At 46.6% G+C, this 27,699-nt stretch overlaps 1 protein-coding gene across 1 annotated transcript; it reads left to right on the plus strand.

Annotated features, from left to right (window-relative positions):
• The first annotated feature begins 954 nt into the window (after positions 1-954).
• LOC144164188 (uncharacterized) lies at positions 955-6,184 on the plus strand. Its single transcript, XM_077694694.1, has 3 exons — positions 955-982; positions 4,569-4,685; positions 5,787-6,184. Exons 1-3 carry the CDS (start codon positions 955-957, stop codon positions 6,182-6,184), a joined length of 543 nt encoding a protein of 180 aa, XP_077550820.1.
• The last annotated feature ends 21,515 nt before the right edge of the window (positions 6,185-27,699 follow it).

Genomic DNA, 27,699 nt, shown 5'->3' on the forward strand with positions numbered 1-27,699 from the left:
TGGGTAACAGTCTACCCCCCATGGAATGTATAGACCTTTCTCTTTTTGCCAGGTTTTTACTGGAAGGACGCCCACGTGAAGTTTAAAAAAGAACGTTTTAACCCATGGCGGCACTGCCATTCTCTTTACTCGTTTAAGTCTTTCTTGGGCTACTTAAACCCAGAAATTTTGGTCTGTCTGTATGTCTGTACGTCTGTCCGTCTGTCTGTATGTGACCCGATTCAGCCACCCGGCCAAAGCAAAACAATGCCTGCGCAATAGTCTTATATAGTCACAGCTAAATCTACCCGTCTATGTCCGGTGGAATGTTCATACTTCTCAACATTTTTGAAGAAGAACAAGACATTACGCAAATATGAGACAACAAATCAATACAGAAGTGATATTTGCAGTGTTCCTTTATAAAAAAATCAAACATGCTTGAATTTGCGAAATTAAATACTTCATCAACTGCAGAAAAAGAATTCACTCTGCCGTCGCCTGCTGTCGCCCGCGCCACTATAGCTTCTGGGGCCATTTTAAGAAATCAACCGGCAACAGTTACGCAAGGTTCCACTAGGTAGGTTCCACGTTCTGCTTGCAACGCACGTGGAGTAGGGAAACGCGGTTCTATAAACGCTGAAGTAGGGCGCCTCGATTAACGCGCGTCTTCGCCGTACGGCAGCGTTCGCATCGAGTCACCCGGTTTGGAGCAGTGGAACGCGGGAAATTTAAAATGATTTCAGCAAACCTTTGGCGTCTTTATCTTGGGAGGAGCGCGACGCAAGAGGAACAACATGAGAGGTGAGCGGGAAAGCGAAGGGAGGCATTCACTTCGCAAAAGCCGATAAAGACTATCGTCTTTTGACGGCATTTGCAACGAAAGGAGCAGATACGCGGCCAATTTTTTGTTGAATATTTGCTGGAATATGTGAACCTTTCTGAAGCTTCGCTTTAAAAACTCAGAAAGCCAAAATGAACAACTTCGACAGCGATGCGCACAGTTGGTACCAAAATACGGAATCTTCGTATAAAAACTGACCATTACTCCTGCTCAGCTGATCAGACAGCTAAGCTGTTAGATATTAATGAAAATGATTCTACGAAATGAGTTACAAAAGCGCTTCGAATTGCAATTTTGCAATACAGTTGACTCCTACCAACGCCGCCTGTATTAACATTGCCTGACGCGTCGCGCGCTTTTCAATGGGAAGGGTAGGTACGCTTAGTTCAGGCACTGATCCGCTATGTGGCGCGTGCCGGCGGACATTTCGCCTTACGTCACTGCTCGCGAGTCGCGGACGCTGCACCCACTTCTACGACGTGTGTCTGTCAGCTTGCCTGTTGGGCTTCAAGGGCCGTTTCGCTTACATCTTAGCCGTGACGGGGCGCTAGTTCTGTGGCGCACTGGGGATCTCGTTCAACGTGTCGCTTGCTTCATACTTGCTGCATTTTTCCAAAGATAAAGACGGACGCGGACTGAAATAGTCTAAGAACATACTGATTGTCGGGTAGACATATAGCTAACAGAAAAACGATATTTTCGGATGGGGCAGCCATTATTTTACTGATATTTTTCTTTCTGGAGTATTTAGAGAAGAAAAAAATTGCGTGCACGTTTTTTGTTCAGGCGCTTACTTCTACGATTACTTTCCAATAATATCACGTGCTTGTAAACTTCAGAAAATAATAGGAAACAAAAGGATAAGCAGCTGCGATCCCGCCACGCTGTCCGGGCGCTTCTACAGTATAGTCCTCAATTTTAGAAGTGCGTACCGATGCGGAGTGCGAACAGGGGGGTGAAAACAATACCTAAATGCGGAGGGGATAGAGGGGGGATGCCCTACTCAGAAAATATCAGGGCCTGTGATCCGAGTAGATAAGCGCGCAAAGCCGGTATCAGCCTGCGGCAGCGCAAGGGATTTTGCTTCGTGACAAAGGAGGTTTTATCAGTGACAGACCAAGACAGACAGGCATGGTGAAAAACAAGAAGGCGTAGGAGCGCCGCCTCGGGAACACTAAACAAACTTTCCACTATTTTGCATAGTTTCCGAGAAGCGGCGCTGGATGGCGGACACGAAAGCACGCTGGAAGGCTATGGAGCGGGGAAGGGTAGGAGAGAGAAACAGGAGAGTGGCTGTTTGGCCATTTTTCGCTCACGCGTTAGGCACTGTTTATACAGGCGGCGTTGCTCCTACTAATACGAACTCCATGTGAACCGTACAAAGCTTCTAACTAACAAAACTCTCAAACAAACAGAATCCCGCCGTGGCTATGGCGTTGTGCTGCTGAGCCCAGGGACGCGGTGTCGATTACCAGCCGCGGCGGCCGCTTTTCCGATGGAAGTGAGAAGTGAAAACGCCCATGTATTCGCGAATTCGGCACACGTTAAAGATTTCCAGGTTGTATAAATTAATCCTCCACTGCAGCACGCCTCACCGGCTGTGTTGCGTCGGAGCGTTAACCTCATATTCAATCAATCAATGAAACAGAAAGCACAATGAGAACAATGCCATAACTACGCTACACGTCTTCCTTCTTGATTTTGGTCACAACCTCGACTTTCCTTGCCAATACAAGCGCACGACATGGTTTGTCCTGAGTGTGAAGACTTATCGCTAAAGTTGAAGCCTGAAGCCTACACCACCCAAATGCTTACCCGGAGTTGTGTGCAGCCAGGAAACTACAAAGAACGTAGACATGCGAACGCTGGCGTGAGTTTCAAGTGAACTGCATGGCTGCGGGCGGCCTGAGTCGCGAGGGCGCCGACATAACACATCACGGTGGTGTTTTGACGCCGAAAAATTTGAATTTCCTCGAGAAATGACTGCTACCTGTATGTTTTTATTCAAAATACTTCCCAATTAACCGACAAAATTGGTTTTGGCTTCGAATTATCAGGCAATTTTTTAATCGAATTGCCCGTATAATTTCCGGAACCAGAACATCACTTCAAGTTAACCGAAAATTCTAACTAAGCGACTTTTAATTGTCGGGAGTCGATTGTATCTTGTTTGCGAGCGTATTGACCGGACGTAGTCCGAACGAGCACAAGGAACACGACACGATTGTTGTTTGCGATTTAAGCTATTCTTCTGTTCAATATAGTAACCAAATTTGAAAAGCCTGCAGTTTTATTCAAGCAGACAAACATGAGGCTGTCTGTTTTACGGTGTTTTCAACACGCTAATGGAATGCCTTAGGGCAGCGGCTTCATGTTCTTTGTGTTAAAACTGTGACTCGTAATTACCCGCGCGCGATATCGCCTAAGATAAAACTATACATGAACATGTAGCCTCCTGAGCAGTCAGACTTCATTAATATGTTTCGGGGTCTCTTCAGCACAACATGTGTTACAGCCATTTTCTGTAACCATTCTCATCCCGTAGTCGTTCATATGTTTACAACAATTCCTCAACGTTTACTATTTCACTGTGGCCCACCTAATTACGACAAGTAAATGAACTCGCCGTGATGAAAGATCTGTCAGGTCACACCATAATTTTTCCCGAGATAATATACGCTATAAACATCGCACCTTTTCGGCAGCTAAAGTTGCCCGCGAAGTAAAAAACCGTCAGCAACGCCTCACCTAAAATGTTCAGTAGCGATGACTAAACACAATTCTAAACACAAGCCTTTGAATAATAATTTTACTGTAGACCACTCCCTGAATATTTACTACGTTAAAACGCATGAAGAAGTGCAGTTAATTGCTGTTAGCGCTTGCTTCCAACACATATGTACAGCTGCAGCCCCTCGCAGGCACACTGCTGAAATATTTTACAGCGCAAGGAGCATAAAACGGCTACATCTCTAGAGGTAAGAAGTCGCATTCACGGGACCGAAGACACCCACTCGTGCGCGGTCCGCGAGCGCCCAGCCGTGTTTTCTTGTATGTTTAGGAATGGTGGAGACCCCAAGAGCACAAAAGAGCACTGCCTTTTGTGCACGTCCCTGACCCTCCTATTTGCTTCTTTTGATAATTCGGCATGCTTCACCGGAAAGAGGGGGACCCTTGGGGCGCGTTGGTAAGAGCGGCTTCGGGCCTCCCGAGTTGGGGAGAAGGAAAGAAAAAAAAAAGAAAAAGTCTCCACTTCGGAACGCCACGTGGTGTCAGATTTTCGAAGCTTTCGGGATGTCCCCGAAAGTTGGCCTCGTTATCCCGCCCGACAATAAAACATCCGAAATGTAACCTATTCACCAAATCCAAGAACAATCAATAATCACTTTCATTTCCTGAATGCCTACATTGCAATATGAGGCCTTTTTTTCAAGAAACAAATACAAGCACTTTACGTTTTCACAGTTCGTGCTTCTCAAAAAACTCGTATTATGAGGTAAAAACTATAAACAAAGCAATCGCATCATGCAGATGCCTCAATGAGGGCAGCTCTTTGGAAGCTCCATACTGTTCGTGAAACAGCAGGATATGATGTTTGACACCAGGCTGATCCCCTAAAATCCAGTAATACTGCGCTAACTTTTAGCATTAACTCCTCCTCCCAAGCCCCTTTTTTTTTACCGCCACTAACCCTGGAAAGCGGCGGCTGTGATATCTCGCGAATATCTCGTGATATCTCGCGAAGGAAATAAATTTACGAACTCGCAGGCTCATTTTGAAGAGGACAGCTTCGAGCAGAACAGGGCGGATGGGTGGAAAAAGCTAAAGCCAAATGCCGTGCCTACAGTGTTTTCCTTCAGACGTAAGTTCTTACTTCCTTTTTTTCCGCGTGCTTGTACACAGAATTTAGCATTATTCGGCACTGCATTCTTATGACTTCATTGTGTGGCCGTGTACGCATGCAGTGCATTTTTGTGTTGATAGCGGCGCTTATAATTACAATAGAGTTTAACCGTAAGTGTGCACTAAAAAGCAGGTCGAACTTGTTTTGTTTCTAGATGTTAGAGTTGTGGTGGCGGAATTTTGCCATTTGTTTTTGTGTTTAAATATAACGAACGTAGGCATATAGGAGTTGATTTTTTTCTTGCACGGTGGCGGATGTGACATTGGATCACAGGTCTTTGGGGGGGGGGGGGGGGGGGGGGGGAGGAGGGGCTGCGTTCTTAGGCTGCTTTTGCGTCTGTAAACTAGGAAAAAGGGCGCCGGGCACGAAGTTTGTTACTTCGCCCGAAAATGACTTTTTGTCTCTCTGCAGAGGACTACAGGCGTTTTAAATGTGCAACAAAGGTAGCACCCGGGTCTTCAGACATGGAAGTGTAAAGGCATTAAAGCAGCCATGAAGAGAAAATACAACTTCTTTTAATTTGAAAGAACTAGGATTCAGTATCTCACTCAGCTCCATTAGAGCCACAAAAGCTATTTTTTAACAAAAAAAACGCAAGAAGTATTTAAAAACTTTCAAACTTTGCGCCACAGTGACGTGTTCTGAGCAACAATGACGTCATACGGGCCAACAATAAAACATAATTTTCAGTGCGTTAACTGCACGTTAGCATTCAAGTGATGCGGTCAAATGGAACTAGAGGCCTCATTACAGACGTCCAGTCATGTGTTGTCGTGCAAGGTCAGTTAGGTGGCCGCCAATCGCATAAACAAGGTTCCGTGACGTCATAGAAAAGTTGCGGGAAACTGGCTAGGGGGTCGCCTCGGCTTTGCACGTTTTCTTTAATATGTCCGTTATTTGTTCGAAGATTGCGATGATATTGGTATCATTGTTATCGGGACTAAGCAGACTTTCTAATAAACCCAACTTGTATTTTAAGAAAGCCTTTAAGAAAGCCAGTCGCGTCATGCCTAATGTTGTTTATGGGATGCAGTTTGATGCTCTCCTTTGGTTTTGCAGCTTTGCCTCGTCACAGGAAGGCACCAAAGCAAAGGACTGGGATCGCTCTCGCCTCAGCCCTACGTGGAGATCAGCACGACGAAACCACTGATGGTCATGCAGCTGCGATCGACGCAATGCCGTCGCCGGGCAGCCTTGAGCTGCCTGAAGGACAGAATTGCAGCTCACATGAAGCCAGCTCAGTTGTACCGGTAGCGGACGAAACAGGTCTGCAAGGCTCAGCCAGTGGAATGAAAGCTGGGGTGTCTGACCCGGAGTCAGCCAATAACTCTTGCGCAGAATTAAATAAGCAGCTGGCAGACCTGACACGGAAATACAGCGAACTTCAAGAATTGCATACCCAGGCAAACTCAACGATCCAAGGCCTCCGAAAAAAGGTTAAAGGGACACTGAAGTGAATTTGTCAAGCTCCCGTTTTTGCTTGCACTGTGTAGACTGGCTCAAATTAGCACACTTTTCATCGTTTATCCGGTTGACAAATCGGTAATTATTTTACAAACCGCGAAAGAAGAAAAACTACCATGCGCGGTTTGCGGCGGCCGCACAAACTAAGCTGTGACGTTGGGAGGAGGGGGCGCCGTGATTGGGCGATGCCCAAGGTTAGCAATCAAACAAGTTTCGGTTTCGGTTTCGGTCTGTAAAACAACATGTTTGACATTCGATGGCGTCGTTGGATGGGCATTCTCAATATCCCAGTTATCGTAGTACCGCGCTTCTGCCATGTTGTCGGCTGTAAAATGCATAAGATAAGCCTCCCAGGACGGCTTGGAATCGTAGCATTCACTATCTGAGGCCTACGCAGTGCATGAACGCCTTCCGCGTCCCCGCAGACGCTCAAATGCATGCGCTTTTCCCCCATATTTGGAGCTTGCCTCGCTCATGCCTGTATCGTAAAAAGCGTGTTCGCACCAGGCCAAGGGTCTGTTGATTCTGGCCTGTGCCCACTGCCCGCAAGCAGTCGGTGCTTATGGCAACAGCACGCCAACGAGAACTCGCTAGCGCGGCAGTGCTAGCCTGCGCGAGTTCTGTGGACTAGTTCGTGGAGCAATGAACGTTGCGGCCCAAAAAAAGGTGAACTCAGTATAGAAAACATCGGCGAAAAACAAAAAAGTTAACTCATAAAAAAAAAAGCACGTACCCGCGGCGATTCGAACTTGTGACTGGCAAAACACTTGCGATGACATACCTAGCACCCCAGACGACTAGACCATAGGCGGCTTTTTTTTTCTTCTTTATTGCACATTGAACAAACAGTCCCTACAATGTCTACAATGCTGTTCTAAAACGCATCAGTGTCGGTTTAAAACCCGCTCACTGAACTTCGGTTGGCGAAAACTATTATAAACATCGAAGGAAGACAATTCCTCCAAAATGGGTAGCCACGTAAGCTCCGGGCACTGCATATTAATTACTTCCTTCAGCATACTGACATTTTGAGCAAAGTACTTGCTGACAGTCTTCGCGTCAGCATCAGAGTGGCGCACCGCCATACGACCCAGCCAGATGGCGTGTAGGCCCAAAAGCATTATCAGGTCATACGGCACACTGTCATGTTTGCCTACGGGGATGAAACGGATTCCATGTGGTGTCACAGGCAAGTCTTTTTTCAGGGTACGCTGAAGAACGTCCCAAAAAAAGACGGCATCCCAGCAGTCTAGGAAAACGTGGTCTATTGTTTCGGGTTTTTTACACAAAAGACAAACTGTTGTCCATGGCACAAACAACCCTTTTTCAGCCATCCATGTTTTGACTAGAAGAGTTCCTGAATGAAGCTTAAAAAAGAATGTTTTCATACATGCTGGGACTGCCAACTTTTTGACGCGACACAGTACATCTTGTCCTGGCCCAATGCGGTACATAGTTCTGTACCGCGGTACTGGAAAAAGAACATCTCTAAGATCCTCTGACAGACGTTTTCTTGAAACACTTGAAAGGTATTCAAGGGAAAACCTTGGCTCAAATTAGCACACTTTTCATCGTTTATCCGGTTGACAAATCGGTAATTATTTTACAAAGCGCGAAAGAAGAAAAACTACCATGCGCGGTTTCCTTCAGGTAACCTTTCAATGTGTAACATTCATCAACACTGGAAACAACAAACTGCGGGAGTGAACCCACCAAGACACTTTGTAGAAATGTGCGCAGAAAGGTATCACTCGCATCGCGAAGAAACATAAATCTGCTAACAAGTTGTCGCAAAAACAGGTGTGATAAGCCCACCCCTCCCGTTCGAACTTTACGAAAGAGATTCGTACGGCTGGTTCTTTCCCATTTGGAACCCCAGATGAATACAGCAAAAATACGGTGCATTTTCTGCACATTTACTCGCGAACAGTGTATTACTTGCATCACATACCATAGTTTTGCCAGGAAGAACATGTTGCAGACAGTGGCACGAGCGAACATCGATAGGTTGCGGCCTCCCCACCTCGTTGCTTTTTCACGCAATCTTACTGCTTCTTCCTGCCAATGCTTGCTACTATCTTGGTAACACTCCAGCGGAGCGCCAAGATATCTTTTCGGTACCTGAAACCACTGGATGTTTTCAAAAAACTCTGGTTTGGTGGGCCATACTCCGTGCCACAGACCCGAACATTTTTCCCAGTTTACAGCACGACAGGTTTGTGCGCAAAAATCTTGTGTAATCTTTGTCACTTTTTGCACGCTCTCTTTTTATATGTAACAAACACTGCCACGTCGTCCGCATAAGTCAACAACCGCACTTCACTTGAGTTCAAACTAAATCCCCTAACTTCATTACTTTGGATTATTTTTAAACAAAAAGGCTCTAAAAACATGCTAAAAAGCAGTGGCGACATCGGACAACCTTGCCTAACTGACGATAACACAGGTACGCATTTGCTGACCTTTTTGTTTATAACTAACTGCGTGGTACACCCCTGGTAAGCCATATGCACTCCATTGTATAGCACTTCTCCCATATTTGCTTGTTTCATAATACAGAATAACACTTCGTGACACACTCTGTCGAAGGGTTTTTCAAGGTCAATCTGCATCATCGCAACGTGGCGGCACATCAAATCACAGCATTCCAACACACTCCGAGCAACATGGATATTGGTGACGATACTTCGTCCCCTAATGCCGCACGTCTGATGTGGCCCAACTAAGGACGTTATGACTGTTTGCAACCTTTTCGCTAAAATTTTCATCAGTATTTTATAATCAACGTTCGCTAACGTGATCGGGCGGTAGCCCTTAACTGACTGCATTTTAACCGGATCATCACATTTGGGTAATAGAACCGTATATGTCCGGGAAAATGACACCGGGAAACTATTATTCTCATATGCTTCTTTAAAAACGTTCAGCAAAATAACTGAAACTCTATCGTTGAACGCCTTGTAAAACTCCGCATTTATGCCATCCGGTCATGGCGTTTTAGCCCCCTGCAATTCGTCAATTGCTTTTTTCACTTCGCCGAGTGTAAGCGGCTGTTCTAAGCCTTCCTTCACGTCGTCTTCGAACTGTGGTATCAACGGAAGAAATTCTCTTTTGAAATCTTCCATTCGCGGAGCACTATGACCAAACAGTTTCTCATAATGCTTCACAAATGCCTTTTCTATGTTTTTTCCTTCCCTTGTAAGTGTTCCGTGAAAAACTATTTCCTTAATTTCATTTTTTTGTGCATATTTTCTTTCATCGCCTAACGCCCTTTTAGTGGGTGTTTCCCCAGCTAATATTCTTTCGCCACGGGCCCGCACTGTGGCTCCCTGATAGCGAACTTTATCTATTGCCTCTAGTTTGCCTTTTATAGCTGCTATATCTTCGCCAAATAAACCCGGCATTTCGCTCTCTAGTACAAGTAACTGGTGTAGATTGTTGCGCAATTTTTTTCCGCTGCTCTTTCTATCCGTCTTAATGCGGTTGACCTGGATATTGCACACAACTTTACGTCCTGCTTTATTAGTTCCCATTTTTCTGCCCAGGAAGGACCCACTGCGCTCTCGTGTTCGACGAAAATTTTCTCTACTTTTTCTTTAAACCCTGAATCTTTCAATAATCTACAGTTTAATTTCCACAGTTCCCAAGAAAACTTCTTATCCTCTTTTCTGCCGCCTACCACGAAGGACACGAGACAATGATCACTGAAAGATACATCCTTTACGCTGTAGTTCGAACACATTGACACCAGGTTCAGGCTCACGTAAGCTCTGTCTAGGCGAGCGTGGCTAGCGCCTTGGAAATGCGTAAATCTTAAACAGTTTTCTTTTGACGCAATGTGAGAAACGTCTTCCATTTCATGGCCTTCTAACATTTCATATAGGAATTCGGCGCTTCGATCCTTCTGTCCAAACCCGCCTATTCGGTCTTCTCTCGCACAAACGCAGTTGAAGTCTCCCAAAAGCATTACATGTTTTTCGCAATTTAGATAGGTTTCAATGTCCTGAAAAAACTCTTCTCGTTCTTGTATTTTGTTTGGAGCATAAATATAGAGCACCCGAAATTCATCTCCGTCAAACAGAAAGTCGCATACAACTAATCTACCAGACTCGCCGGAACGAACATTTTTAATCAACACACCGCTTGCTGATCTTATAAGTATACAACACCCTCCCGATGTTCCAACAGCGTGACTTACGCACGCGTGAAAGCTGTTACCGAATGTATTGACCATGCTGTTAGTCTTGCCCTCTGCCTCTATTTTAGTTTCTTGTACGCACAGAACGTCAAGTTCCTTCTCAATCATAAGGCGTTTCAATTGGCATTGTTTCCGCCTGGCACCTAGCCCGCGCACGTTCAGGGTACATATGATGAGAGGCATTTTTTTTTAAATCCCTATACTAACGGCGAAAAGACTGACAACACTGTCATCAAATATAGAATCGTTACAACGTGATGTAGTTCCACGCATTGTTCTAGCTATAGCTTTCACCCTGGAAATTCTGTCATGGTTGATGCCCCCACACCAGACAACACAAGACACCATTTCACGTGATGTTGCCCCCACTTGAACAGCACACCTCGCCAGTGTCCGTCGACGCACTTTTTTTTTTTTGGCCTTTTGGTTGGTTCGGTACCGTTGTGGCTATCTGACGTTTCTCGGCGCTCGGTCTGGCGGGACATGAAGCTTGGCTTTGGGTATCGCACGCCTCCCTTGTCCCGCCTTTCGCGGGGGCTCTCCGATGGCTTCGATGGATTCGTGCTCCTCGGGGCCGTTTTCTTCTCGCGACCGCTTGGCTGCCGTAGAGGCCTCACCGCTGGCTTCCACCTCCATTATGTCGGGCTTGGAGTCGTCGTCCTCGCTAGGAGACGCCGCGGCGCGTTCAACACAGCCCGCGTTCCCGCTACCACTCACGATGACTTCAGGCTGGCACGGCACGCTTTCCTGCGTCTCACTGCCGATATCCTTCGGATGATTCTCGTTATCTTGCGTCGGCTGGCCGCTTTCGCCGTTCCCGCCGTCGTCTGCTGCCTTGTTGATTTCCTCCGCTTCCGCCTCGTCCATCGTCAGCTCGGGTTTTGGGTCGAACTGTACGCATTTAAGATGTCCCAAGTTACAACCCCCCCCCCTCTACTTCCCCTTCCCCCACTTGACGTAGAGTCTTCCTGCCACAATAAAGGCTACCTCCTCCTCCTCCTCCCTCACACAAACCCCTAACAACTCCACAATTCCGTAAATATTTTAAAATGACTGCAAACCAAGCAGCCTCATCAAGAAATGAGCATGACTAAGCCCTAGGAATACCCATGTACGCTCCAAACGAAAAATATGACGCGTTGGGTGCGCGCAACACTTTCGAAGAACAAATCAAGGCGCAAGCCGTGCAACACACTGCGCACCTAGAGCACCTCACCAAGATAGCCGCGAGCAGACACCTATTAGACAGCCTGCACATTTTATATGAGAAGACCATCGGCGACAACATCTCCACCCCTGCGGAGAGAGCTGCGAGTCCAGGAACTTGAGGAAATCTGCACGTTGTTTGTATTGACACAGCCACGTGGAGCTATGGTTTCAGCCGCTACCGACTGCTCGAGCAAAGTTCTTGACCCCTGCTCCACCCAAACACCCGAAGGAGGACGAAGAACTGGCCTTTGCCCTAGCCCTATATAGCAGCTACTCAAGTGCGGAAAATGATTAGCGATTCCCATCAAGCGATCTGCAAAAGGAAGAATTTCCAGCGGAAGGCGCAGGATCTTTACCCGCCACGAGACGAACCAAAACACCAGATCCCCACACATGTGGCACTACAAGGCAACGAACGGGCCAACGAGGCTGCTCGAGATCTCACCCACCGAGAGCCCCAGCGCACATTCCACAGACAACTCGAAGGATCGCGTCTGTACTTGCCGAGACGTGCTTGTTCACTACAAAGGGGAAAGACGAGGCCACCCGGCTGCTGACCCGTCGCTCACCAAGAAGCAAGAAGTGGCGTGTAGACGTCTTTAGATGATCACTTATCCTAACCTAAGGCTCTACTGGCCCTTCCATTTGGAAATACACAACGCTGGATGTAAACACTGGCCTAAGCTTGCGACCTTGGCTCGCATGCTATGGGAACGCCCCAGTATACAGAGACATGGGTTCGAAAATTCGAAAGGAACATTTATTATCACTAGTAAGGAGCAATGGGAAACAGTGCCGCACAGCGAAAAGCCTGAAATCCAACAGTGGGCCATCCAAAGGAAGACATCGCCAGGAGCCAAGGCATCTTGGCAGTCGTCTAGAACGCCTCAGGCCTGAATAGGCTTCCCCTTTCGACCGAATAAAATTATTTTCTCCTCCTCCAGACCGATCGGAGTTCTAAATTTTCTAAACTAGCCATAGGATTTACTTGAAGTGAATTTAGTGCTGCAAAATATCATGAGCTAATTGCTAATTGGGCATATTTCAGAAAACTTCAGTGACAGAGAAGGATAATAGAACACTCGAAATAAATTCAGCAAAACCCAAATTTAATGTCCACATGTACCCAAATGCCTATCTGTCAGTTGTACCACTGATGACGGCCTTTGAAGGTTGGAATTCCAGAAATGCACCCAGCATTGTTTGCGAAACAGAGACTACAAGTTTATAGTGGTATGGGAGCACAAAGGGAAAGACACGTGAGCGTTGGGGTGCAAAAAAAAAAAAACATCTCTTGGTGCAACATCATCCACCCACCAGTTACGTATCCAGGATTTCATTTCGGGGGAGGATTGGGGCCAAAAAAGGTAATGGAAGAGCATGAAAGGATGAAAGTGCACAAAAATATACAAGCCAGAGCAAGGAATTCATTACAAAGAAAAACGGCTTTGTTATTTAACTCAACAGCCCGCACAAGCACTGTTTGAATTGCCTGCACAGTGGACGAGCAGATATCACCCTCATACCGAAGATCCACAAACCTCCAAGGACTACGCCTGTACCTCTTCTGTTGGCAAAACATTTGAACACTTGGTACATACACCAATCACCACGCACCTTGAACAAGCGGACAGTATCCCTATGCCATGTTTGGCTTTTGTACTGGACTGTTCGCTCAATGCGCGCTGTTACAGCCAAAAAAGGCGAAGAAAAAATTCTGGAGGCTCCGTTACATCACCTCTCTTTTGCAATGCTAATTACTCCACTCACCCATAAGACTTCACCAAATATCAGACCTTCATTACACTCTCTATGCCGACAACATCATACTGTGGACAATTCAAGGTCAGTTGGAGCCGACACGACACCCTACAGCAAGCTATAGATACAATCAGGCACGTACCCAGGATTTTTTTTCGGGGGGGGGGGGGGGGGGGCAACCCAAGGTAACTTTTCTATGCAAATTAGGGGAGAGGGCGAGGGTACCCGCCGTTACTAGTACAAACACGATAAACGGGCAGCGTTTACCATAAATGCGCGTAAACCTGCATAGAGAAATGAAATTAACTGTATCCGCCCTTGTGATGGAGGCGAAAAGCAAAAACACTCGTATGTTCGAGATTTCTGCGCACGTTAAAGATCCCTACGCGAAGTTTGCAAAATTAAAAAAAAAGAACGGCAGTAATTACAATACATTTCCGGAGCATCCCACACGTTATACGCAATCGAAGTCGGCAGAAACGGAAGGGCATAGGCACTCGAGAGTTCAGATCTCCGTGGCAACCCTCTTGCGCTTCCATATTTTTCTCCAAATAAAACCTGTGGCTACTAGTTGTGAAGGAAGGAAACAAAATGCTAAGTAAATCGGAGATGTCATACACCTAATTCCGTGTGTTATTACCCTAAACAGCCTCCGAGTTCGACGTTTAATGGTCTGCCATTCAAAGCACCAATGATTCGGGCCTCAGCAATTGCAGTACCGAGACGCACTGGACTGCAGGAAATGTAGATAAAAAAACGGTGGAAAGCGCCAGCGCGTCAGCGCTTACCTCTGGTAGTTTTGTAAAGAACCTTGTTATATCCCCGGATGCGCCTTGTCGCTTCCTCGACGTCGCAGCGTGGCTTGTCCTGCAAGGCGGGAATGAGCTTCTCCTCTGTCCTCTCGTTCGGCCCGTTGGTGAAGTAAACTCGTTGCTCTCTGCCGACACCTTGACGATATTCCGACATCGCCGGGGTTTCATAACCTCTCTAATACAAAGAAACATTTCGCAGTCCAATTTTCAAGCCGAAATTTCTGTACGCCAAAAGTCTGGTTGGGGTTCGTCGAGATGTCCGGCCCGGGTTCATTTTCACCGATCACCCGCTGCACACCCGTCTCTCTCATGTTGACCATTGGCCACCTTGACTCCGTGCCCTTCCCCGCTTAAGCCCGGTGTTCTCGAGGTCTGTTCATAGGAATGCAGCTGGAGGTCCGCAAACCCACCAGTAAGGTTTGGTTCGTTGTTGAGGAGGGTGGTGTCGTCGTTGAGGATGGCGAAGGACCCGATGATGAGACGAGGCAAGTAGATGATGAAGAAAAAGTCTATTTACACTTATTTACAGGAGACGACGAAGCATGAAAATAAGATAACACATGGTAATGAAAACTGGATTACAATTAAAAGGTGCTGCAGCGCACAAAAAGGGTATCGCGGCATGATCCCTGATGCGGGCCCCGGGGCCAAAACGGGTGCCGAACCGCCGCGCGGTTGGCGAGAAATTCGTGGGGCTCTGGCGCCCAGAAACTGCCACGAGAGCAAGTCTTCATGTGACCGCTCTTGGCCGAAGCTCCGGAAAAACTCAGCAAAATTGCGCATGCAGTCGCAAGCAGCCTCCACACAGCAACACACGTACCAATTAGGATTTTGACCCCCGCTCCCCCCTGTCCGCCGCCCCAGAAAGTCGGGGGGAAACGAGTCTTCCCAAAAGCCGCGTAGAAGGTCGCCGGCAAGGCCGTCCCAAAGGGCTGCCACTCCGCCCACGGCTTGGGGGACACGGCAAAGCGGCGAGAAGGGAGGAGGGTCATCGCCCCGATGGGGTCCACCGGCGCTGGCATCACTACACCGCCGTTGTGCATAGCAGCCATTAACCACAATGGCTGTCAATCAACAGTGCCGCTGTCACTGCCTTTAGTTGTCCAAAGGAATGCCGCCGGTGTCTCTTGCCGCCGTACAACTGCGATGCGCGCCTTCACTTTGTCACCCTGCATGCCGTCGCCGGGCTTAGTAACGTTGTTGCGCTTCCTTTTTGAGCGATCCTTCTTGTCCAGACGGACGCGCCGACTGTAGAACAAGGCTTTTGTACTCCCATGGTTGCTTTCCCTAAGCGGGCGTAATGTTAGAGGCGCCGGACGGTGGGGTCAAGCATCCTCTCGCGCCACTCCGCTCGTCGCCATCCGGTTCCAAGCCCTTGTGTCGCCTTGGCTTGTTCGGCAGACGCTGCACACGTGCGCGAGCCGGATGTTGGAAGGCATTGCGTATAGAAACCCTACAGCGGGTTTCTCTGCTGCAAGAAGACTTCTTACCCTTCTTACCGACAAACACAAAAGCAGCATTTCCACGAAAACTAGTGAAAAACGCGCTGTGAGTTCGGCTTATGGAAGGAATTCGTTGAGCCACAAACACCAGGCATGGGCGATAGTATCGGCCGACACCGCGGCGCGCTAAGATGGAGGGATTTGTTGAATGTTCAAAGACAAACATTTTCTTCCCCATCAAAACATATGCGACCCGAGCCGCTGAAACCGCCACCTTGGTAAAACAAGCGATAAGTTACTGCTGTCTGAGAGAACCGAAGCACCAATTGCAGACGGACAGGGTAAAGGGGGTGCAGCGAATTGCAAGTTGCAGGCCGGCAGCAGAGCACGAAGGCAGCGTACAGCGGTACTGGCTTCCGCGTAAACGGAGCAAACATACCTCGTCTGATTTTTTTTTAAATCCCACATTGACCACCAAAAGATTCATCTTTTTTTTTCCAAATGAACCTAATCCGCAAACCAAAACTAAGTCATATAAAACTGCACTGCCAAGAAAATCCCGGCAACTTTCCTTTAAAAAAATGTCGCAAATAAATAGTTGAGACAATTCCCTGCAAACGTGTACGCAGATCATACTTCGTGTGGAGAATGAGCCAGACCCTGCTGTGGCTGGATCAAAATGAGCCAAACTCATTTGCCCAATGGGATTTCGCGTTGGTGTGACGTTTCGGGCTGTTTTGTGCGTTTTTGCGTCAATTTTTTTTTATCTTTCGAGAGCTCGCTTATCATGAGTACAGACAGCAATGAGGAGATCGGCAAATGATCTGCCGACACACGACTACGATAACGTGAGCGGGAGCGGAAGTGAACGAAATGAAACTGAGAGGTGTGATACTATCATTTTACCTCGTCTCCCTCGTCCTTGCGGAGTAAATCTGGTTATTATTATTGTTATTACTCCCATATTTCCCATTTACGTACCTAACAAATTAGCTGCCTCTTACAAGCCATGGCAAGCCATGGAAGATGATTTGAGCAGGCTTCTTGTAAAGCGTTTTGGAAATTTATGGCAAGGCAATGAAGAGCTTCATGAGTGTTTTCAGGCGTGTCCAAAAAAGTACCCTACGGAGCCATTCGAAAAGAGCTGTTTTTTAAGCTCTGTTGCATGTTTATTGCCTTTTTTGGTTAAAACTGTATCGTACCGTTCTTGAAAGTCGATTCCAATAAAGTTTTCATAAGAATGCCACACCAACTTGTCTGTTTGAAATGAGTACGAGCCAAATCTGAGCTTATCTTAATATTGCTCAAATTCTCCGTATAATTCTTAATTACTTGTCGCTGTAGATTTCCCCTAGCTGACGTGTGAAACATATCATTTAATAGTTTTGACAGCACTCCAGTTAGGTCCGGTTCCAAACTTTCGTTTTTTCCCCCTCAAATTCCCCTTAGGTGGATTTGGCTCGTTCTGAAAAAAAAAACACCTCAAATAGCTATCAAGCCCAGGATTTGTATGGCGTCGGTTTAGAATGTGTGCGAGGGACGATGAGAGGTGGCGCGGAAAAGGGGGGTATGGCCCAAAAAATTTCGGGGGGGGCCCAGGCCCCCCGGGCCCCCCCTTTGGGTACGTCCCTGGATACAATCAACACGTATCTCACACCAAAAGGGCTACGCTGCCAAGCCGAGAAGTCTGCACTACTGATGCTTCGCTTACGCACGCGAGAAAGACCTGCCGAAACCCCATCAAATTCTACTCTGGCGATTCAAGACACTCCTATCCCCCAATTTCTGTTCTGTGTAATCTTGGCGTTCCTTTACATCATGATGGCCCGAGTGCTGCCCTTTGCCTCCAACTCACTAAAGCACGTTCGCAACTTACTTGTCTCACTCAACGTCTAAGACACCAACACGCAGTACTCAGAGAGGATGAATCTTGCAAGCAAGCTCAAACAGGCCCTGCTGCTTAGTCGCATCACCTACAGGATGACTTATACTCCAATTGAACCGCCTGAATTAAGAAAATTTGATATGTTAAGGGGGAACATGGGTCTTTGGACCAAAAAATTGCCCAAAAAAGCATATTTTTAGGTATCACTTTTCTCTTGATTTGCAGTTTTTCCTCCAAGAATTCCATATGTGGAACAGTGCCACCGACTTGTAAAAGCCATAGAGGCTGGATTTTAATAAAGAAGTAATTATTTTCCCATAATTCCACACTTTTTCGCCTCGATAGGTATCGCAGATACAAAATTCTCGAGAGGTACTATTGGCGTCAAATGAAACGCGAACAAATATGAACCTGAACACACAAATAGCGCGATTTCTTTCCATGCAAGTTAAAATGACGCGTCGCTTAGTTACAAAAACAAAGTTGGAAAAAGTGGATTTCCAAACATACCAATAGCAAGCCATTCTATGAACTCTATGAACAGTACTTTTCAATTTTGCACGTTCTGGTTCATATTTTCATGTTCGAGTTTCATTTGACACCGATAGTACATCCCAGCATGTAGTGCAACTAGAAATGATAATTTCTTTCGCACTGTGAAGCTGAATGTGTAAACGATCCGATATGGGAAGCAGATTTTGCATTTTGTGTTTCAGTAGGTGTTTAATTAGCATTATTTTTAATTGGTTAGCAGTAGTAGTTCAAACCTAGAAGTTAGAATTGGTGTAAACTTGTATGTTATTGCAAAACAAGAAAACTGCTTCCCATGTTTCATTCTCCACAACTTCTGGTATCTATTCATGTCTTGCTGGCAATCTTTTGTTCAATAGTTTTATTTCTACTGTTCTCAAAAACAATCAAGGAATTTTTTTTAATTAACACCGAAACTAGTTGCCTCACATCAAAACTAATTAGATACTTGAAATAAGCTAAAAAAACTGAACAAGCCTGTGAAGTTTCACCATAATTGGTTGGAAAGCAAAAAAAAAGATGTTTCTGGAACCAGTGTGTTTCCTTAAATGGAAAGCCTACAAAACGACCCTTCACCTGCCCACCTTTACACCCTCACAAAAACTCTTGGGCACCCACAACACAAACTCACACACGTTCACCTTCAACTTGCCACCTAGCAAAGCAGAAAAATTGACCCAGAATGCAATACTGCACCGGCTAAGGAAATGATTACACACATGCTGAAGGGGCGTGTTGTGTTGGCTATTGAAATGAACTTTACATGAAGTTTTGTTCACCACGCATAAAATTAGAGGTAGAAACTAGCAGGAGGAGCAAAAACACTTTTCAAGACAACAATTAGTGTAAGTTCTACTCCTTTTCATTCAACTTAACAATTTTAGGCTTTCATATTTCCCAAAATTCTAACAAGTGAAGGTTGCAGGCTGACAAAGGTTGATTTTCCTTGCACTTAAACTCAACATTAAATGCACATCTGTTGGTCTGTACATGCTTTATGCCAGATTGACTTCTATCTATCACCCGAGACAAACTATGTCACTGCGATCGCCAATCAGCTATAGTGTCAGCTCTCAGATTTTTTTATTAAAATTCAGGATTGGATGGGAATAATACACGTCTAAAATGCGATCCCAGTATGCATCCCCGTCGCCAGTGTGTTTTATGGTTCCAGGTGAAGGTGGGCCTTGTGAATGCGTTGTGGCTTTCTACTTAGAAAACACGGACAACTGGTACATGGAGCTCAATGTACAGTGATTTCGACATTGCTTGGACGTAAAGAGGGTCGACATTACGGTAGTAACGACAGGGTAAAATGAATATTGGCATGACGACATACCAACTCTGGTGGATTAGTCAGCAACGACTACAGCTGTCATCAGAACCCATTGGCTGTTTCACATACCCACCCATAATTCTCACAAACCCATTGGCAGATGCAGAAGCCCAGCAGACACACCACAATGGAACTCTCTTGGCTATACCCATCACACGGCAAGATGCTAACACGATACTCTACCGAGCATGTAAACAAGCTACAGCCTTGCATTCGTTTGGCCTGCAGAATCGACATGAACGGCTTCACAGGCTCGATCCAGAGCAAAAGGTCTAGCTCGCTCACGCTCCTCGGCTTCGCAGAAGTCAAGAGACATTGCTACACCGGCTGAGTCTTGGAGTAGCATTGACCTGAAAGTCTCCACACAATCGGACGCGGGGACTGCCCGGACTGCCTTCTGTGTGGTTGTCCTGAAACTATCGAACATTTGCTTAGCGCTTGTCCAAAGTACTCTAGTGAGTGAAAGATCCTTGAGGCAGCGGACACTCGCCCTCTGTCCGAACAAAAGATTTTGGGCACGTGGGCTGGGAACAGGAAACAAAGCCTAGCCGTTAAAGCCCTGCTTATATTTCTTAGCGACTCCTCTGTGGATTCTCGGCTTAAGGTTGCTACAAAATTTGACTGCAGAATAACGTCTCATTTTTTTATGGAGGATAATTTTATGGTGAAAAGTGTTCTGAATCTGATTCAGCGTCCCATTGTACGTGAGGCGTTTATTGGTTGTACTGCTTGCACATAGTTAATTTGCCGATTTCACTGTCATTCCTCATACCTTCTATATTCATTCCGTTCTCTTTTTGTCCCCAGTTCCATTCCCCCAATGGGAAATAGCAGGCCCAAGTACAGTTTCTCAGGCCGGCCTCTTCTCCCTTTCAATAAACATTTACTCTCTCAAAAGGTGACAATGACAATGACCGCTGTTGGAAGCTCATGGCCAATTCCCTTACTCTCATAACAAACCAAATTCTCACATACCGACACAGTGGGACTGGCGACTGATGATGAAAGGTGCTGTTAAAATTGACAGTGAATTCCCCAGTTTCTATTGGCTGTGATGTGAACGTACCCACTTGAAGGAACACTCTGTGGCATTCTTCTTATTTATTTATTGCACAATTTTGCCAAAGGGCATCAAAGTAACACAGGCATAAAAAAAGGAAAGTGAGGGGATGCAAGCGGCTTCATGACCTACAGAATAGTGCATAGGCCAGTCTCGGCAAGAAGTTCCAACAGCTGCTTGTAGAGAAAACCATGCGTGCAATGGGATACTAGTGCTTTTGCATTACAAACCCATAAGAAATGCTTCGGTGTCCTCGAACTTCTTCTAGGTGTGCATATAGGTGTGCACACTTTAACACATTTAAGCGAAACAAAATTTTTGTCCATCGACATACACTTACAGGGCAAAGTGGAGGTAACCTGTGGCATCACTACTAGTAACAGTGCTATGTGCACATACAAGTTTACCCCAGGGTAGTATTTTTGGGGAAAATCACAGGCCTATATGTTGTGGTGTACAGCTGACAATCAAACCATTCAAACTGATGGCCTAGTTTCATCACTTTTGTGGCAAATAATTTCAAAGCACAAGCTGTTTTAGCTTATCACTGGACATAACTGTAGCTCTTTTCAAATAGGTACTTCTCTGACAGAATCTCTTATGATGAAAACACTTGATAATTAGCTCAGTTGTGGAAGTTGAAGCTATTTGAATGACATCTGAATTCAGTATGGGGAGGCAGCTTCGTGTTTATATCTGTCGCACAGTGATGCCAACAGTATAAGCTTTCTACATGTTTTGTCCACAGGAAAGCCGGAATGGGATGTGCAGTATACACTGCAGGCAAACCGGGAATATTTTCCTGCTAGTGCTACCTTCTTTGTATGCCTTATTTTCCTCACAAGGTATAACCAATTCTCAGGACTGATCTAGGCAAGCTAAAAAAGTACGCAGTGGAACAGCAGATAACATGTTACATTCTTTACCACAGATCAACAAGGAAAATTTAAGCAATGGGGAAAAAATATACTGCACTTGTTTAGGAGAAGCAAATGTATGTATGGCTATTCAAGACTTCATTCGGGTTCATGTTTAAGTGACACACAAGAACTAAGACCACAAATGTGACAATTAGCGCCCATAGATAGCGGGCTTGTAGTGTTGTGATTGGCCTGCGGGGGAAAAGTGCATGGGTGATTACCAGATTGAGGGCACCAAATGACATTTACTGCGGATTACCAACAACAAATGTTCTGACTCCTTTGTCGTGAGCCAGTAAATGCTATTCTCTTTTTTTGGTTTAGTTCCAGTTCAGGTTCGACATGCTGGAAAATGTTTGGGTTGGGTTCAGTGAAAGCAATGTTTACTGCTGTACGGTCAGACCCAATCCTCCTGTGCTCACAATGGCCTGCAACACAAGAAAAGCTACTCGCCGACGGGATCCTGGCACCTCCTAGTGGTGCGAGAAAAATTGTTCTTCTGTAATTCATGCTATGCACAACTACGCCACAGCTGGGCATCGGTACTGTGCATGCACTCTTCCCTGCACACAACAGCATTATGTTTGCCCGAAAATGTGACAGTCGACCGAGCTGTACGTGGTGAGTTGCCCCCAGTGTCAACGCAACAAATGCCTCACGACTGCTCAGCCGGGAAGACTCCACCCTGCGAATCCCCCTCCCCCTTTACCAGTTTAAAAAGTGGGCATAGATTTGATGGTCCCTTAACCTCGGTCAAAGAATGGGAACCATTGGATGATCGTGTGCATCGACTACCTTTCACGCCATAATGAGACAGCTGCATTGTCATCTGCAACAGCTGCCAAAGTGACGAACTTCATTCTCAGTCGCCGTATACTCATACCTGCCAGGTTCTCGAGGTGGCATTAGGGAGCTCTGACAGGGGAAGGGGGGGAGGCTAAGGGATAGAAAAATTAGTAGCAGCAGAGTGCAATTATTTACACTGCTTCGTCCAAACAACTAATGAGGTATGCACCACTAGCCAGATGCTAAATCTTTGGCGGGGCTGACGCCACCTTTTTCAGGAAGTGCTATTAATACTGTAGAGCGTAACAATGTTCGTACCTGTGACTCCTCGCCAAAAGAACGTGGCTGAGGGTTGTGTTAGACATGATGATGATGAAAAAACGTTCATTGCGCAGAGTGGAACGTGTTACGGCCGCTCGCCGGTAGGATGGGTGCTCGGAACTGGGTGCTATTTTGCTTTACTATACTGAACTGCCTCTCACATTTCGCGTTTCTGTGTTACTAAGCAGCTTAATTTGCACGCATGGCCGACTACGCTTTTTAAACTCCTCACTTATCACGATGTCATTCGCTGTAGGATTGTATTAGACTGTCAGGTAGCTCCGGCGCAATGTGTCCAAACTGTGAGAAAGGTTTGGCCTGACACGGGTGTGTATTCGGGAGATTTTCGTTTCGGCCGTACAATCGTACCAAACCATCAAAATTCGCGAGTCTCTCGGACAATTCGGGAAACCTGGCAGGTATGGTATTCTTCAACATGGCCCACCTCATCTCTTCATCAGTGACCGTGGGCGCCAGTTCACTGCTGACGTCGTTAAGGATCTACTTCATCTGTCTGATTCTCAATTCTGCCATTCAGTGCCATATCACAAACAAACAAACGGTCTCACTGAGCGGACCATCCGGACACTCACTAACATGAGTGTCATGCCTGTTGCTTCTGACCACAACTGGGACTACATCTTGCCGTTTATTACCCATGCTTACCACACTGCCAAGCATGAGACAATGGGTTATAGCCCATTCTACCCAGTTGACGCACGTGTTCCCCCAACTACCTCAACACCATCTTTCCCTTTTTTCATGACGAGGCCAGCCTATCAAACACCCTCTGCGTTGCTGAAGAAGCTCGGAAACTCACTAGTCTTCACATACTGCCGTCACAAGACCGCTCGAAACTCCGCTACAACAGCTGACATAAGGAAATTCGTACTCGTGGGGAGACCTGGTTTGGCTCTGGACGCCTCAGCGACAGCATCGACTGGGAAAAAAGCTGCTGTCACATTAAGTCAGCCCATTCGTGGTCCTTGACCGACTTAGTTGTCTGAACAATGTCATGTTTAGCTTACTGCTTGAGGACAGCGTAGTCACAGAACTCAAGTGGCTCGCATACCTTGCTTGAAACGCTTTGAATCACGTGACGCTCACTGACTTGCAGAGAGGGCTGCATCTTCGATGGGGGAAATGCTATGGCCTCCAGGGCCTTGCGATATTGGCCGCCTTAAATTTTGACACCAGCGAGAAAGATGTCACTTTACAATACTGAGGAGGAAGACGATGAAGCTGGCTGGTAGCGCAGTCCGCCATCTTGGCTCGCCACCCCTTTGTAAATAAATGAGTTTTTCACTGTAATGATATCTTGGTGGCTAAGCAGGCTTTGACAAGTGGTCTTGGGCAAGCAATAATGATCCAGCTTCGCACCAAGCACTAGCCGAGACAGCATTCCACTCTTAACAGTTATGCTGAAAACGATAATTGTTTCACCTCGAACAGCTGGGTACAACAGTGGGTGTGAGGGCCATCCTCAAAATATCACTCACCGAGTTTAAACAATAAATACGGCATAAAGCTGCATTATCGCAATTGACCATGCAACTACCACGTGCAATCAGCAGTGTTTGATTGACCAACCAAACCAGACCTTTATATTTATGAGCGCCGGTATAGCTATTGCTGTTACATCAGCATAGCTAATGCTGTTACATCTGTCAGAAGTGCATTGTGCCACCACCACTCACATCACATGGAAAGTTGACAACTCAAAATTCAAGTCTGCTTTTATCAGGTTGTTGGCACTGCTTACGCACTTGTAACGCTCATTAATGTCCAGGTGGCAACCGAGGAGGAAACCACTTTTGCTGAAAAATGTTTCTCAGTAGGAGTGTGTCAACACATGGCGGCCAGAAGGCAGCCGAGCAATCATGATCCTAGTGAAAGGAGTCATGAGGACAAAACACAAGTTCGATTCATTCGAGAGATTGCCTCGTTAGAATCATAACGCCACCACTGTTAACGCACACCTCGCTTAAATAAGCTACATAATTAGGAAAAAACGGAATGGCCATGCGACCCACTAGCTCATTTCCCGCAACAGAACCTATGATGTCATATGAGCCCAGCTGTGCGATTGGCCGAGGACGGAAAAAGCAAACGCAAATTAGGCACGGCTTACAAGCTTTAGGAACGAACTATTTGCGCTTAAGTGTAATGCATATTCATTTTACAGCAGTAATAATGGTGCGGCTAACAATGGAAGTTACGAAAACGCACGTAAGCATAGAAGTACCGATGCGCACTGCTGTTGGTACTGGGCGCACTATGCTTGTTTTATGTGCACAGCACTCCGCCACTTTGAAGTTGTCATACAGGACACTGGCCGATTGGCGTAAGCGGCGTTGTCTTACTTGACCCTGTTTGTCGAGGATACCCCAGGTTTCACGAGACGATCACTTTTTACGGTAACGAAAACAAGCCAGGTGCAAATACCCTCAAAAACAAAGCAACGGCGGACAACGGTTCGTGTATGACTATAGTAGCGCCACCTGGGAGGGCCGACGGACAACGAGGCCGCAAACCCGAATGACGCAGTGGAATTTCGCTTGAATACACGCGCTTATGACGTCGTTGCTGAAATTACGAAAACCTACGATTTGTCCGCAGAATCAAAATTTTAAGCTGAATTGATAATTTTTCAGTCAATACGGCATCATTTGATGCCGGACAAGCGGTGGGGGCACTATAAAACACGAAATCTTTCGAATAAAACAAACTTGTATTCTGTCTTTATGGCTCCTTTGTGTATACAACGGCCGTTCCCTTAATTTGAAGTCACAGAAAGAAGCCAAAGTGCCCACTCCTTCAATTAAGCACAGCAATCCCAAGGCAGACACAAAGCAGGAACACCGAAGACTACACGAGGTTGCAGCTGTGCTAGGACGATTCCTAAATGGCAACAAGCCAACTTTTTCCATTTCATTAATGTCGGGAGCAAAAGTGTGGAGTCCACACAAGTGGCGGCCAAAGTGTATTGCAGGGCCATCATGCGAAAGAGCTTCTGCTGTCAACACACTGTTAGTGCGTCCCATTTTAACTGCATGCACCTTCGTTGGCTCGCCTGAGTTGATACGCTTTTAGTACGAAAAAGAACTGAGCTGTTTCGCTTCAGTTGCCCATGTGTCACACCTTCCCTAAGTGTTCTCGCTGAGCAATGATGAACGATGTAATTAGCGTAGAATGATATGCTGAACCAGTGGGCCGCTCTTGCTACTCCTTATCACGAACTCAAGCACACGACATGCTTCATTCAAACAAGGCCAGAGTATGCATTACTTTACTCTTGAGTCCCAGATGTATAGGAAGTGCAACGATGACTGAAGAAGACGGAGTAACAATAAAGAACAAAAACACAGATGACAATTAATGCGCACACATATAGCAACTGCAAATTCAGCCACTCACTGGGGCCACCTTTGAAAAGAGGCACAACATGTGCAGCTGAAGCAACACTGTTCAGTCACTCACTCTGCTTACTGCATCAACGCATAGGTGCAAACTATGATGCGTGCAGTTAAAATAAGCGAAACAGCCTTTTTCTCGGCAGCAGTCGCCCTTCCGCAAGGTGGCACTGCAGTGTGTTTTGGTTGGTACTGGCGTGGAATCCAGACCTTAGCTCCCGACAGTACACATTCGGCCATGTGGAAAAGTTATCGATTGATTTCAAAGAATGAGTCAGTTTCACACAAACACCAGTATACTCAGCAGGTGACGAGCCTGTTGTATACAGTGGGTGTACCCCAGAAGCAACACAGAACAGTATATCTGCTTTACCCCAACGAGCGTGCACTCTGACTGCTTGAACACTCCCGACACAAACAACAGCACACTCAATCAGCCTAGCACACACCCAACCCAGACAAATGAGTAGACTGAGTCACTTACTAATGCTTCAATACACGGCTCTCGAAACTCCATCTTGGGGAACAGCGCGAACTAACAGGGACACAAAAAGAAAGAAGTGGACAGGACTAGCTCTGAGGAAGCCTTCATACTCTCGAAACTCCTATTGTCAGCTGTTAAGAGAGGTTTTGCATGGTGTTGCTACATGGAGTTGCTACAAAGCATGCTACAGTTGCTACATGGTGTTGCTACAAAGCATATCCCTGCCTATGAAAAGCACTGCCCGTAGGATTACACCACCAGCGCCCGCACGCAAAACCGAACCCCTGGTAGCGTCAAAACCAGACTTCGGCGCAAGCGTGCTGTTGAGCACTGTTTCGCAGTGTACATGGCGCTGTCGGCGTAAATAAATGCTGCCGGTGCTGTCTGCAGCAATCTTCGTGGATGTCTAGCTTACTGCAATAAAATTTAAAATCGTGCGCGCTTACACGAAATCTCGCGGTCAATGCGGTGAACAGCATCACGGCAGCACATACAACGTCCCACCGCAATAATTTGTTTGGCTCGCTTCACGGTGTATCACGGTCGGAACTTTTAGAAACCAGTGGCACACAAAAGTCGCCCGTACACAGCGCATCGGCGCGAGACCCTGGCCGTAGTCGTTGCCACACCGCTAACTCCCACGGACCACGGTCGGAACTTTTAGAAACCAGTGGCACACAAAAGTCGCCCGTACACAGCGCATCGGCGCGAGAACCTGGCCGTAGTCGTGCCGCACCGCGAACTTCCACGGACGCACACAGAACTGACCGCTTGCTGGTTTGTCACTCCTTGGTCCATTTTGGCCGATGGCGAGCACAAATGACGCTGTAAACTTCTTCAAACACACTCACGTACACCCAAAAACAAGGACAGGCCAGCCGTCACCAACATAAACATCGGGGTATGCTTGCTGCCGTAATATTGCGGCAGTGCGGATCTCAAACTAAGTGCCGTGCAGGTATGCTTCCGTCGGCACAAACAAATGCTTCGTGGATTTATACCTCGATTAAAGCAGTCACAAAATAGTCGCGACGTACTATAAGCCGGTGCGACTATTTTCCTCCGCATCGCTTCGCTTGAGCAACGCCGCCATGTTGTTTAGCCTGAAACCTTCTGATAGCCCTGATTGGCCAGTAGGAGGTCGGTAGGAACCAATCAGGGCGTCGGATGATGGCTGGTGGAACGCGTCATCATCGCGGACCGGCAAAAAGTTGAAGTTGGCCAACTTCTGGCGGAGAGCGATTTTCGGCCGGAAGGCACCGCGTTCCGGCCGCCGGAATGATTTTGGCCGGGACGGAACGACCCTGCCGGAGGTACCGTTTATGGGCCTTTACCGGGTTGACCGGGACC

This window comes from Haemaphysalis longicornis, unplaced genomic scaffold, assembly GCF_048455015.1.
Source record: "Haemaphysalis longicornis isolate Haplotype H1 unplaced genomic scaffold, Haemaphysalis longicornis Haplotype H1 scaffold_13, whole genome shotgun sequence".
Taxonomy (NCBI): Eukaryota; Metazoa; Arthropoda; class Arachnida; order Ixodida; family Ixodidae; genus Haemaphysalis; species Haemaphysalis longicornis.